Raw genomic sequence first — 15465 nt, 5'->3', positions numbered from 1 at the left:
TGGTTCCGGCACACCAGCAGCCACGATTTATGTTTGCTTCCATAGGGCAAGCACCCTCGAACCGTGCATAGTAATTCTTTCCAATGATGAGTTGTCATTAATTTTTGCTCAAATTTTAGATTAGCTGACCACTAAAAACAAGTGTTTATGAATTATTGTATTTACAATTTCTATCCCAAATATTGTTAATCTCCGATTCACTTAAATGTAAGCAATAACAAAAAACACAAAACGGAAACAAACAACGCTAAGTGATCTATTATTCCACCCCGCGAGTTGCTACTAAAAATGAAACATTTCCTAATTACCGGACCGCTGCTGCTGGGTACTCTAATTTGGAGGTTTTCTCCGGTGGCACTGCCAATTATTTATAACACCAACTGCCGGATTACTCCCCGAACCAGACACATCATACGAAAGTCGTAGGTCCACTCCGGCGTAGGTAATTTCCACTGAAATTCCAACTATTAACTGCCAAATGTGGCCGGACTCTGCTCCGGCGGCTAGGCACGTACTATCAGCACCAACACGGCGCTGGAAAAGGGTGACATTCGGGCCCACCCGAAACAGTTGCTCGCGGGGAGCCGTTATTGCGGCAAATACAGAGCCGACGGAATTGTTTCATATAAAAATTTAATTACTGTGCGGTTGCGACCTGCCCTTTTCGGGTGGGCTGACAGGAACTTATAGCCACATGCTGTCGCGAGTTGCTACCGGCTACCGCGACCAGTCAGTGGGTGTAGATGGAAAAAGGACATCACATCCCAGAAATAAAGTCAGTTGCTACTCTCCCGGCCTGGTTCCAATGCACAGCTCTCTTCCTCGTATCAGTAGAGGTTGTAACATAATTATGGCTTTTTCCAGCAGCAACAGCACCAGCTAGGAATTGTTTTCATAATTTCCCGGAGACGGGGCATCCGCGCTTGGAATTGCCTTCTAACAGTGAGTGCTTGAGTGCGCGCACAGGCACAACGAAGACCACATTAACTGAGCAGTGACCCATTTCCGTCCGCTATGAACTTTCCGGTTCCTGTGCTGTGAGGGGGAAGGAAGGCACCGCAAATAATATCATCTACCTGCCGAGAATGATGCACACAAACAACAACGGAACGGAGGGTAGAAATCATTTCTGGGATTTTATTGCATTTTTTTTTACCGCGGTTAATGTGGTGAACGTGGTGTGCCTTCGAGGCAGAACGCGATTGTTGTGGCAGAGGATGTTTGAAACGTTGTAGATCCGATGCCCACGTCCCAGCGGTTTTTTTTCGCGCGATGCAAAAGTCCACGCAAATTATGAAATAGTTAGCAACAAATGGGATGGGGCACCGGAGGACCCCATTTGATACTGGGTAAGTTCCTCTATCTATGCGTGGGTGCGGCGTTAAAACGCAGCGTATGTGTATCGACCCTAATAATTCACTCCAACTAGGAAAATAGAATGGAGGTTCGAAGAAAAGTAAACTTTATAAAAGTTGTAATGTTTATATAATTCGGAGTATCGATACGAATTCGTCTCATAAATTTGTGAAAACATTCCTCTAAACGGCGCTCTGAAGGTCAATCGCGACAGAGTACAAAAATTGATGTTATCCCCAGCTCGCGTTTTTGATGCCATAAAGGTTAATTATTAGGTGGTGGCTGGCCCAATTATTACTTCCGGTCTTTTACTATACTTAGTATAGTAATAGTCAAGCATTCGTTCTACATATTACTAATATGGAGAATTATAGTATAGTAATAGTCAAGCATTCGTTCTACATATTACTAATATGGAGAATTGTTATAGAATTTAAAAAGAAAACGAATGCTAAGACCAAGTGCCACTGGATGACTCCAAACGGGCTAGTATAATGTGGGGTAGTCAGGCTTTAACTAAATTAGCTAATAGTATAACTTATTTTGCCACGCACCAATTTCAGTATAATTTGTTTCTACGAATCAAATTCCTAGAAGTTAGGTTTTCAGCATTACTTAGCGCAAGAGAGGGTTTAAACTCTGCGTTAAACTGAATTTTATTCGCCGATTCGGGGCGTTGTCATGAGTGGTCAGCACTCATGGAACACATTGTTTAACGCGAATGTCAGCCGGGTTCGATCAAAAGTGTAAGATTTAGTGTAATTAGTTTAATTATTTTTATTTTTAGGCATCAAACGTTAGGAGCATGTTTTCAGCGTCGCACAGCCCAGGAGAGGGTGTAAGCTCACAACGGTATAGTGTAGGCCGTCCTCGATTGGGGTCCTGTGGGTCGCATTTAGTGGCTGTGCTCGGGGCAGTTATGTGTTGAAAGCGGTTTCGGAGCAGTTAGGATTGAGTTTTAATATAAACAGATGTAGGATTGAACAAAGTTATAACCTTTAAGGTTCATATTGTGGAGACTATTGACAGCCAAAGCGTTGAGGATAAGCTTTTAGTTAGCAACTGAATTAATTTATCCGATTTGGAATCCTAGATTGAATAGTAGGTATATATGGACAATAATAGAAACTATATACAGTTATCATTTTATTAAGTATTGAGGATATGTTTTTGGTTAAGTTGAGTATCAGGTGGGCATGTGTGATATCCATTAATAAGACAGAATTATTAGAACTGTATTTTTGTCTTTGTAGTAAGATTAATTACTTACTAATGTTTTGCGGGCCGGCGAGTGAAAGCGGCCCAATTCTTTATCTACCTCTTTCCAGACGACCAGTGATGAAGAAAATCTTATTGTTCCGGTATCAGCAGTGGTATTCATATTCATAACAACCACCGTCAATACAGGAAGTCTGTGTTCACAACGTGATTACTTCAAGGACAATCCCAACATCTTCTGTGAATTGCAGATAAGTATTGCGTTTATATTTTAATTGCACTGAGCTCGTTCTAATCTGATCGATGAATGAATTTACTTGTCACTAATCAATATCATTAGTAAATTTAAATATGGCCGTAGATTAGAAAAGCAAGTGCATATATTTCTATTTTATGGCAACATATCACAACGAAACGGACCCTTGGGAGCCTTAAGTAAGATCTCGGTCCGGTTGCATCTAAGGAGATCTTAGTGCAGTGCACACCGGACGTGTTGCCCAGTAGACGTATCGCTCAGTGGTATTTAAATACAACGCAGATAGGCTATGGTCAGAGGGTGCGTTGATATTACAAGATATTACAAGATTACAAGATTACATAAAGGTTAATTATTAGGCGATCCGAAGATCATTTTTCATGTGTGATATGGAGCAAAGATGAAAAACTGTTTTCACTGTTGCCAGTCGCTTGCTTTTTGAGATTTAAATTCAATGTGTACATTAGAAGGAACTTTCCATGGATATTCAAAGGATCTTTGTCCATGGTTTTTCCATGGAAATTCAAATGAATTTTCCGTGAAAATTCAACGAAATCCCAATGTGAATCCAGAATAATTTTGAAACTCAAAGAAATTTTCTGTGAAAATTCGAGGAATTTTTTTAATGAAACGCCTGAAGAGTGATCTCTTAGAGAATATCCATAAATTACGTAACGCTTAGAGGGGATCGGGTTGCCTGAGGTGAGGCGATCGTTACCAAACTTTCAGATGCTTCATACAAAAAGTGTGACATGGACATGGGGGAGGGTGGTTTGAATATGGCCAAATTTTGCGTTACGTTGGATCTTTCCTCCTAGAATACGTAAGATCCAGGTTTCCTTGTTTTTTTTTATAAAAGAATTTCCTAACAACCTCCTGATTTGAAGATGAAACTTTTCTTCTAATTATGAAGGAATAAAAAAAATGCACTTGCAGTTGCACTGAACCACAAATGATGGTTTCCACGCAGAATGACGCATCGACCAAACTTGATTGCCCGTATGGCCGAAAGTCTTTCTTCGAATGCCACTTGGCAGAATAACACGTTAAGCCAAGAAAAATTCCATTTGGCTGATTTGAACGTTTGGCCGAAACGGTTATCCCATAGATGTTGGGGTCAGAACAAACTAGTTCAGAATTTATGGTTCCAATGTTCTACAGAAATGGTTCACAAAAGCATAGAAAAATTACTCTCGTATGAGAACATTAGGGTCATTAGGCCGAACGGTGATTAGGCCGAATAGCCATTAGGCCTAATGAGAAGTGGGGAGTGAGAAGTGAGTAGTGCGAAGTGAGGAAGAAGAAAGAACGAAAAAGGAGGAAGAAGGAATAAGTAGGAAGGAAGAATAAAGAAAGTAGAAGGAAAAGGGGAGAAGAAAGAAGGAAGAAGGAAGAAAAAATAAAGAGGAAAAAAGAAGGAATAAGGAAAAAGTAAGAAGAAAGAAGGTGGAAGAAAGAAGGTAAAAGGCTGAGGAAGGAGGAAGAAAGAAGAAGGAGGAAATAAGAAAGAAGGAGGAAAGGATAAAGAATAAGGAAGAAAGAAGATGGTAGAAGGAAGAAGAAAGAAGAAAGATGAAGAAATAAGGAAGACGGAATAAGGAAAAAGTAAGAAAGAAGAAAGAATAAGGGAGAAAGAAGAAGGAAGAAGGTAGAAGGAAGAAGGGAAAATGTTGAGGGAAGGAACAAGATAGAAGAAAAAAGAAGGAAGAAAAAGGAAGAAGGAAGAGGGGGGAAGTAAGAAGAAAGAAGGAAGACGGAGATAATAAAAAAAGGGAACACAGAAGAAAGGAGAAGGGAGAAAGAAGAAAGATGAAGGAAGAAAGCAGAAGAAAAAAGGAAGACGGAAGAAGGCTGTGGGAAGGAGGAAGAATGGAGAAGGAAAAAAGAAGAAGGAAGAAGGTAGAAAGGAGAAAAAAAGCGAAGAAGGAAAAATTAAAAAAAATGCAGGAGAAAGAAAGAAGAAATAATTGGAAAGGAAGAAGAAAAAAGGAAGAAGCAAGAAGAAAGAAAGAAAAAGAAAGAAGAATGAAGGAAGAAAGAAGAAAAAAGAAGAAGAAAGGGGAAAGAAGAATGGTGGGAAAAAGAAGAAAGAGGAAGAAGAAAGAAGGAAGAGGAAAAAGGGAGAACAAAGAAATAAGAATGTAGAAGGAAAGAAGTATGAAGAAGAAAGAAGGAAGAGGAATGCAGAAAAAAGAATAAATAAATAACAAAGAAGGAAAAGCGAAAAAGAAAAAAAGGAAAAAAAAATAGATAGAAGAAGGGAGAAGGAATTCATTCGTCTCATTTTTCACTTTTTGTTTCTTTTTGCTCATTCGGCCTAATGGCCATTCCGCCTAATGACCTCCGGCCAAATGGCCTGACATCATTTCTGTACTATACCTTCAACTTTACTATTTTAGCAATAGCTGCTAGAATTGGAAATGAACTAAAAAAAAAGCTCGTTTCCTATATCCAATTAGAAATTCCATCAGTTAATTTCTTCTACCTATAACATTGGCAGCTCGTTAGCCAAGACGAACCTCTGCCTCTCGAACCTAACCCAAAAATTCCAATGAATGCCGTATGAACTGGTGGCAAGTGCAAAGGTATATTCCTCTTGCAGTGGGCGAGTGATTGCATCATCATTTCCTCCCCTTCCCTACATTGACTTGCATTCTGACGGGGAAGGCGCCTAACAAATGAGATCACCAGTACTGGTACATTGAAGATGAGTGCTAGTCCCAAGCAAACATCTGTTGATTCTCTGTGCAAGTCATAATGTCATAATGATAATAATGAAGTAGCAACTACGGGAAGTCAAAAGTTAGAGGCGTCAAAAAATATGGGTTCTTTTGGAAAGTTAACCTTAAATAAAATAAAGAATCGATCGAGCAAATAGAAAATTTCGACGGCAAAGGTCAATTTTGTTCACATTCTACTTGATTATATGGCATCTGCATTGCATTGGATAATAGCTCTTTGAGTTTCATTCCGTCCGACCTAATCCAGAACTCCAGAAAAATATTAGCAGAAAAGTGTAACAAGAAAGTCTTCCTTCTGACACTGTTCGGTAAACTTAAAAATGTTCGATGCCGTTGCGGAATTATTATATAACTTATCAAATCTATGAAATTATTGAAAAGTACATAATAATTAATTTCGCCTAAATCATTTTTCGTGCTGCTGTTTTCGTTATATGTTTGACGGATGACCCATTCGGCCGAATATTTTTTTCGGCCAAATGGCAAATGACGCAATGCCTTTGCTATATGGATCATATGGCCAAAAATGTCGACCCATGCTGCCAAATGGCCCTTTCTGCCAGACGACCGTTTCGTTCAAACGAATTTTTTGGCCACATGAACTGTTCTACCGAACATCGTTTTCAATCGTATGTCCATTTTGGACAAATGACATTTTGGTAAAATTGCTCGCCCAAATGGATTTCGGCATAATCAAATGATATATTCGCCCAAAGTTGTTTTTTCGGCTATTGAATTGGTTTTAAACATAAAAATTCGATTTCAACTGGTCTCGAATTTTGGAGTTCAACTGGATCCTTCGCAATTTCCATGAGAACTTCTTGAGTATCCACAAGAGTTGTTTTAAATTTGCATGACTATTTTTTGGGAAGTTTTCCGGAATATACACTTAAATTCTTGTTTACAAAGGATCAATCGCCGCGAAATTGCTGGTGGGGATTCTCATCGATTTGTTTTCGGCGAAAAATGACAAAACAAAACTTTGCCAGACTGTCCGGACGTTTTGGTCGATTTACTGGCCTTCGACCATCTTCTGCGGACACTAAAAATCACATATATTGTTAAAAAACACATTAAATTTTACAAAATAAAAACATACAAAAAACATTTCCGGTACAGGTTTATCACAGCACACTATAGAAGAGGGACACATTTTTGACTTTGAAAAAACCAGAATACTTGACAAAATAAGTAAAAATAATACCAGACTGACTGTAGAAACATTTTACATTAAGATTAAAGGAGACGAAAATGTAGTAAATAAGCAAAAAGACTCAGCAAATTTTAAAAATGCGTACAACTCTATTATTAGCAAACTTAGAACTAATACCAATAGCAGTTAGAATGTAAAGATTGTACTTTGTTTGTGTGTGTCAATAGTTAGTAGTAATGGCTGTCTGTTAGAAAATAAGTGACTGGAAGATTGTATGTTTTTATTTTGTAAAATTTAATGTGCTTTTTAACAATATATGTGATTTTTAGTGTCCGCAGAAGATGGTCGAAGGCCAGTAAATCGACTGAAACGTCCGGACAGTCTGGCAAAGTTTTGTTTTGTCATTTTTCGCCGAAAACAAATCGATGAGAATCCCCACCAACTTAAATTCTTCCAAATCTCCACGGAAATTTATTCAGGATTTCAAGAGGAATATTTTTAGAATTTTGAAGGAAATTCTTTAGATTTCAATTAGAAGTTCATTGGAAGTTCTTCTTAGTATTTACGGAATATTTTGGGGATGTCAATCGGCATATTCTGCGTATATATTGTTAAGAAAAGGACCAATCCATTTTAACTACTTAACCCCTTGACCGAATTGCAGCACAATTGGCACACATATGCTCTATCCTATCCTAAGCAGTGCAGTGTGAGTTGTGCGAAAAATCAGAGGGTCTATTGTCGTTGCAGAAGCAAACCCGCCTCAATACGACGAGTAATGGACACTATTCAAGTCCTATCGGCAGCCGAATCTTTTTTCGCAACATCTCATAAAAACAATTTCCATGGCAAACTTAACTAGGGTAAGACGGTATAATACGCCCCACCTGGCCAAAACGCCTCCCTTTGATTTCTAGAAGACTATAACTAATTAAGGGTCAAAATCAGTTGGTACCTATAAGTATTTGTAAACCCATCATACTATGTGAAAGTGGAAGTATTTTTGTATTACACAATGAAAATAATAGCAAAATACAAAAAGTTACAGTTTTGATGTAACTTTTCATGTTTGTTTGCTCAACATTCTGGAGCGACTCTGGCATACTGTCCGCAAAACTTGCACTGGAACACTCAGTTGGGCAACAAAATAACTTTTCTCAGTGGTTAATATGATATAAAATTGCTTCCATCTTCAAAAATGTAACTATTTTCGAAAACAAGTTTCACTGGCCAAAACGCCCCAGTGTATGCAGGACGATATGCCCTTACCAACTGGACACAAGCGCAGCGAGCCTGCAGCGAGTTGCTTCCAAATTGTATGGAAAATATTGAAATGTAATTCACAGCTGCTTGAATGGACCTATGTTGTTTTTTTATGATCAAGCGCATAAGGATTTGAGCCTTTTTATTGTGGGATTGATAAAATACTAATGAAGGGCTATTAAACGTCTTTGGTTGAGGTGGGGCAGGCACTTTTTAAAATTCATTTTTTCACGACTTTTCAAAAAAGCTTTATTACGTGTTATATGTAATATTTTAACATGACTACTCACGGGCAATGCATTTGCGACTTCCTGGACTCACAAGTTATAAATGAAGAAAAATACACAGTTTTTTTTATTGTCTTTATTAGGGAGACTTTCAGCCCGCAGTCAGCTGCTTTCGACAAAGTAAATCATGCCATTACAATCGTCAGACTGGACAAGTTGGGAGTCAGCGGTCATCATCTCGAGTGGTTTCATTCCTACCAAATTGACCGCGAACTGATGGCACGGACTAGAGAGCAGTACAAAGATGTTAATCAATGAGTATCCCGAAAGTCTTCAAATAGTTTGAAAACAAAACCGAGTTGCTAATTAGCTTTTACGATGATGTCGTTACAGTGTGGCTTGAATGTCATGTCTTGATCCAGTGGGACCCCTAAATCTTTAATCCGATTCAGTCTTTCGAGGATAGTGTGTGTGTTTCCGATGAAAGGTAATAACATTACATATTTGAATACAAAGCGTCAAAAGATTATCAGAACACCAGTTTGACATTCTATCCACACGCGATTGTAGTTCTCCACAGTCCTCGATGCTGTTAATAGGTAATAATATTTTTTTACAACATCCGCATAGAGCAAAAGGTTACCAGTAGGTAGAAGTCGAGAGAGTTCGTTGATAAACAGCGTGAGGAGGTCCCAGATTACTTCCTTGATGTACACTAGAACAGCGGTTCTCAACCTGGGGTACATGTACCCCTGGGGGTACCTTCGCTGGACCTAAGGGGTACCTCGGACAAAAATGCGTAATGGCGGACGTATTACAATTCCAATCAAAACTCATTGATAAAGTTTTGATAATTGCGTATTTTCTATTTAAAAAATTTATTTTGTTCATGATATGCAATGCGATCAATAAATCACAATTGAATCCTGCCTTCCACAACCAAGACAATGTTTGAAGGGCTGCGGAACAATAGATTTAAACGAACAAAATGAATTTTTTACACTAAACCTCGATTGCTTCGTTGCCAGAGGATTAGAAGAACCTTCTACACTTCTCGGAAGCCTTCTTCCAAGCAACTCGAAGGCCTCCTTTCAGGAGGCTCGGAAGTCTCCTTTCAAGAGGCTCGGAAGCCGCCTTCCAAGAGGCTCGGAAGTCTCCTTCCAAGAGGCTCGGAAACCCCCTTCCAAGAGGCTCGAAAGCCTCCTTCCAAGAGGCTCGTAAGCCTCCTTCCAAGAGGCTCGGAAGCCTCCTTCCAAGAGGCTCGGAAGCCGCCTTCCAAGAGGCTCGGAAGCCTCCTTCCAAGAGGCTCGGAAGCCTCCTTCCAAGAGGCCCGGAAGCCTCCATCCAAGAGGCTCGGAAGCTTCCTTCCAAAAGGCTCGGAAGCGTCCTTCTAAAAGGATTGGAAGCCTCCTTCCAAGAGGCTCGGAAGCCTCCTTCCAAGAGGCTGGGAAGCCTCCTTACAAGAGGCTGGGAAGCCTTCTTCCAAAAGGCTGGGAAGCCTCCTTCCAAGAGGCTGGGAAGCCTCTGTTACGGTTTATTTTAACTTACCTGTAAGTGACAAATGTCTGCATGGAATTGTGTATGTTCTAATGCTGCTGTGTTGTGCTTGGGCCTGAAGATAGGCAATTAAAATTATAAATAGAGGAATTCCCAGACACAGACTTTATATTGCTGGTGCCCAAATAGGATCTGAATCCTACACCAAATAGAGCTATGTATATAACGGGCTGTTGTAGACAAAATGCAAAACGCAATGAAACCACATTTGCGGGATTTGACTGATGGACCAAAATCTTATAAGGAAACCTCGTCACATCTCGCAATGGGCAACACATTGGACGTTTCTCTCGGGGCACAGAGAGATCGTCGATCATTCTAATTTGTTGAATGTATTGTAAACTGTTTATATTTGTATGTATGTAAAATAATTTTAATGTAATATGGCTCGTAATATGTTACGGTTTATTTTATCTTGCATATTAGTGACAAATGTTTGAGTGGATTTGTGTATGTCCCACTCTTGAATGTTCTGTGTTTGGGCCTGAAGATAGGCAATTAAAATTATAGATAGAGGAATTCCCAGACACAGACTTGATATTGCTGGTGCCACATGGCACAAATTAATTAAGGGTGCCCAAATAGGATCGGAATCCTACACCAAATAGAGCTATGAATACAACTACTTGGCTGTTGTAGACAAAATGCAAAACGCAATGAAAACACATTTGCGGGATTTGACTGATGGACCAAAATCTTATAAGGAAACCTCGTCACATCTCGCAATGGGCAACACATTGGACGTTTCTCTCGGGGCACAGAGAGAACGTCGATCATTTTAATTTGTTGAATGTATTGTAAACTGTTTATTTTTAATGTTTGTAAAAATGATTTTATTGTAATACCTCCTTCCAAGAGGCTGGGAAGCCTCCTTCCAAGAGGCTCGGAAGCCTCCTTCCAAGAGGCTCGGAAGCCTCCTTCCAAGAGGCTCGGAAGCCTCCTTCCAAGAGGCTCGGAAGCCTCCTTCCAAGAGGCTCGGAAGCCTCCTTCCAAGAGGCTCGGAAGCCTCCTTCCAAGAGGCTCGGAAGCCTCCTTCCAAGAGGCTGGGAAGCCTCCTTCCAAGAGGCTGGGAAGCCTCCTTCCAAGAGGCTGGGAAGCCTCCTTCCAAGAGGCTGGGAAGCCTCCTTCCAAGAGGCTGGGAAGCCTCCTTCCAAGAGGCTGGGAAGCCTCCTTCCAAGAGGCTCGGAAGTCTACTTTCAAGTGGTTTGGAATCCTCCTGTCAAGTGGTTTGGAATCCTCCTTTCAAGAGGCTTGGAAGCATACTATCAAGAAGCTCAGAAGCGTCCTTTCAAGATGCAAAGGAAGCTTCCTTTTAAGTGGCTTGAAAACCATATTCAAGAGGCTCGGAGGCCTTTCTAAAAGAGGCTCAGAAGCCTCTAATAAAGAAGCGCGGAAGCCTACTTTAAAGGGATTCAAAAGCTGAAAGGAGCTTCTCTTCAATAAGCTCGGAATTATGTTTCCAAGAGGATTAGAAGCTTGCTTTTGAGAGGGTGTACCTCAATTAATACAAAAGTTTGAAGGGGTACCTCTCAAGAAAAAGGTTGAGAACCGCTGATGTAGTACATTAAGGAGAGGCCCCCGGCTCAGCGACATAAGTACCAGGGAGTTTTATATTGGAGAAGGTATTCGTTGGGCCAGGGTTTGCCTGTAGCTGACAATGTGACCGTGGTAGATCTTACACCGTAACACACAACGAAATGTGTCTACTCAGCATTACGGGGGCTTTTGGGAACTCCATTGAGCTTAGTTAAGCCATTAAACAAAAAAAAATCATCGACCAATGCGGAGCTACTATCAGAGAAAACAGATTGAAGGTTACATGCAGAAACCCGTCTTCCGATGCAACACGTGGGCTTCGTGGCCGTGCGGTTAGCGACATCAATCGTCTAGACGCATGTGCTGTGGAGTGTGGGTTCGATTCCCGCCCCAGTAAGGAGAAAACTTTTCGTAAAGCGAAAAGTTCTCCACTGGTCCACTGGGTGTTGTGTGAATGTCCTGTCCGTTGTCTAATGCTAGATGTTAAGTGTTCAGTCTGTGCGACCTCTGGTCGAAGACGGTGACCCTGTCTTTTATAACACATTCCAGACTCGGTTGATTTTAGTCTCCTACCTGCAAGACGAAGTCATTGAAGTTCAGGTTGGAACTAACAAAGTTCAGGTGATTCTACATATGCAATTTATATTGCAACGTCGATCTGGAGGTAGACACATTACTCCTATGCTAACTATTCGATCTAAAGAAGTGAGCCAGCCCAGGGCTGAAAACCTCTAAAATAGAGACAAAAAAAACTAAAAACTAGAAATTTTAATCTATTACCGCTTCAATGGTGTGCTTGTTAATGCTGTCATATCCTCCCTCGCGATACTTTGTACTGTTAGCTGCACTTCGATCTGTACGGTAAACAGCAAACTTAGGATCGAATAGCTGTACGTTAAAGATTCGTAGAACTCAAACGAATAGTTTATAAGTTTATTTTAACGTCTTCTTATGACAACGGTTTACTATGAACAAAGTACCAATGAAACATAACAACGATGGTTGCCATGTCGTCGGAATCGCATTGCTAGGAGCAATTATAAGATGATTGGTTGCTATTTCAACAATAGCTCAATAGTCACATTCACTAGCAGCCAGAAATAAGGAGTCCACCATAGCACAAAGCCCGCGCACATTCTGGTAGCTGAGTTGGAATCGGGGTTGGAAGCAGTGTCTAATGGGTGGATGGATATGTACTACTTTTCGTGAAAGAAGGTGTCAACTAACTAATATTATACACTGCAAGGAACAAAAATTGAGCGTGTTCACTATATGAAAGACTTAGTTATTTGGATGAGCAACTAACCTGAGCATCATAATTCTTATGTCGTCTATAAGGCATCCAGAGCTCTTGGAGTCAGTCTGCGAGTCGAATCTATTCAGGGTTGGTTTCTTTGAATCGAATCTATTTAGCGTCAACGCTACAAAGGCTACCTTGCAACGATATTATAACCGAGCGGCTGATGTATACTATAAATTAATACATAAATTAGTCGAGCTTCGTCGGCTCTGCGGAATAATTTGATTGGGATTGAGCTATGTCCTTTTCTTTACACTTTGGCATTAAAGAAACGCGAAAAGATTGCAAGAAACGTGGTGGCGAACAACCATTATTGTATAGGGGAAAGTGGGGCAAGAGTGCCATATGGGGCAAGGATTATGACTTAAGTGAGCATTATATTCATATTATTTTTACGAGGAATTGCTAATAATAATGAAAAAGGGCTATACAACTGTGACAACTTCACTTGTTCTTGAAATATCAATTTAAGGATGGTTTAGCTGTAATTCGAATTTTCTTATAATTTTGTAGTTACATAATTTAAGGTTTGAAGCCAAAATTATTAATTTTTCAGCGCACACTGATATTTACCAAGGCTTTTATAAAACTATTGCCTATAGACATTAATAATTTGAAAGATTTACCAAGATGCCAACTGTATTACGAACAATGTCATCTCCAGAATTAAGAGTCGGCTAACTGAAACACAGATGATTTAAACAACGAATATGGTTTTAATCGTAAAAATTAGCTTTAGACGAATTCAGATATTGCCGTAGAGCCACAGGTACATCAAACCACAGAGAAATAGACGTCTCACTTAGAACAAAATGCAATCAAAATCATCGTCACGAAAACAAACACAAACAAAATCGATGAAAGCGCCATCGGTGGCCGATTGACCACCTACAAAAAGTTAAATAAACCATCGAAAAGGTGTACGATGGAACATATGTTGAGTGAGACGTCTGTTTCTCTGTGATCGAACCATATTAACGCTATATAAGGTTGGTGTCTTGGCTAAATGCGAGAAAGGCAGTATCACCAATCGGTGAATTAAGTTGGGTTTTTAAAACCAGTTTATAAGATACTGAAACGTCATCAATCGATGTTTATTAATACTTATGTCAAAAACAGGTCATCGGAAAGGTGTTTCATGGACGAATCAGCAGATTCAAAGGAGTTCCACAATTTTACAAAAGTTGCCGCTTAGGGTGGCCAACTTGCCCCACTTTCCCCTAAGTAAGAAGTAAGTAGTGACTGCAAGATTCGTTCACAGAGGATGGTCGAAAGCCAGTGACGACCGAAACGTCTGGACAGTTTGGTAAATTAATATTTTGTCTTTACTCGCCGAAAATTAGCGATGGAAATCTCAAACCATGACTTATGCCGGTAGATCCATCATGAGCTCACTTTAATTCTCCGAATTCGTTTGAGCTTCAAAGCTCAGCCAACACAATTAAATCAAATTAATCTTTTCGAAACAAAACAAGTTCTAACAATATTTAAATAGTTGTATGTATTAATATGGGCTTGTTTACCAGTGTCTTGTTGATGGAAAAGTAAAATTCAGAAGGCCTAGGGCCAGTATACAGATGGCCTCGTTCTCGTAAATTGTAATCAAATTGGATAGCCTACCTGTGTACACAACTCTTCTCAGTCAGGCCCTTTTCGCTTCAGTATATCAGAATAATTGAATGCGTGGACGTATGACACCTACCCGCCGTACGTGATGTAAATAAGTAATCAAATGATTGTGATAATATAATAAATAAAACCAAATTAAATTCATTTCCATCACGACCGACATATCTCACCCATCAACATGGTCATCATCATCCATCTGGTTGTTGTTGATGCTGCTGCTGCTGCTGCTGCTCTTGTCAGCACTACACTGGCCAATCTTCGCGGTTTCAGCCCACAAACAACATCAACAGCAACAGCCAGCAGCGTGGTTCGAATTTCGCTTCCAATGAAGGATGGACACCGAAAACCCGCGAAAACCAATGCCAATCAGGGTCGTCACCCACTGCAGCTGCCCTGGCCTGGGGTGCATTACACCCGCGTATCAGTGTCCGTATGTTGGCAACTGATGCTGCTTCCTCGAAACGAAATAAAAAAACCAGCATCGCCACCAACCGCATATGATTTACCAGCTGGAAAATATTTTATAGAATTAATATTACGGAACAAAAAAATACACAGCAACATCTGGCCGCGGGAGGATCCGATGGCATCCCTGGCGATCAACGGTCATGTACCTGCGGTTTACTGTCTCTACGCCGCCCGATGGCCAGCTGTAGGTCACCGGACGAGTATCGATGGGGTGGTAGAAATGGTCCTCGTGATGATTAAATTCATAGCTACCAATCTCCGATATGTACGAATGTATTTGTGATTTGGGTTTCGGCGATTTGCACGCCAACGCGCTTGTAATAGATGTACGAATATCCAGTAGCAACTTTTTCAATTGGAATTCAATTGAACCTGGAATTCTTTCTTTGTGTGATACAAATTCTGCATGCTCGTTGATCGCATAGTTTTTTTTTTGTAAAATCGCTGCATGGCTTTCGCTGCCAACTTCCGCCAATAAGCAATGTAACGAAAACCACTCCAAATCCCATTCTAATTACTCTTCGTCTGATTCGACTTTTACAGGGACCGCAGGAACCGATGCCACCACTCTGACGCCGTACGCCGCCCTGCCCCAGTTTGGCTCGGCGGCAGCAGCAGCATTCACCACAACGCCTTTACCCAATCCTACGATGGCACAGGCAGTGGCCGCGGCCGCTGGAAAGCAGATCGAAGGTAAGTCAGGTTGTCTATCCGTATACGTTGAAAATGAATCTGGTATTGGGAATTTCAATAGACTGAAT

General features: G+C 40.5%; 1 protein-coding gene across 2 annotated transcripts in view; it reads left to right on the top strand.

The window, feature by feature from the left end:
• Positions 1–15465, top strand: part of LOC134213681 (CUGBP Elav-like family member 1) — a 495491-nt gene that overhangs the window by 460689 nt on the left and 19337 nt on the right. For both annotated transcript variants that reach the window (XM_062692950.1, XM_062692951.1), the window contains one exon: positions 15248–15397. In XM_062692950.1, coding sequence (XP_062548934.1) covers positions 15248–15397 — 150 coding nt within the window. The remainder of the gene's footprint in view (positions 1–15247; positions 15398–15465) is intronic.

The sequence above is a fragment of the Armigeres subalbatus genome, chromosome 2 (assembly GCF_024139115.2).
Source record: "Armigeres subalbatus isolate Guangzhou_Male chromosome 2, GZ_Asu_2, whole genome shotgun sequence".
Taxonomy (NCBI): domain Eukaryota; kingdom Metazoa; phylum Arthropoda; class Insecta; order Diptera; family Culicidae; genus Armigeres; species Armigeres subalbatus.
The sequence above is the reverse complement of the archived record's forward strand: the minus strand, read 5'-3'. Positions and strand labels throughout refer to the sequence as shown.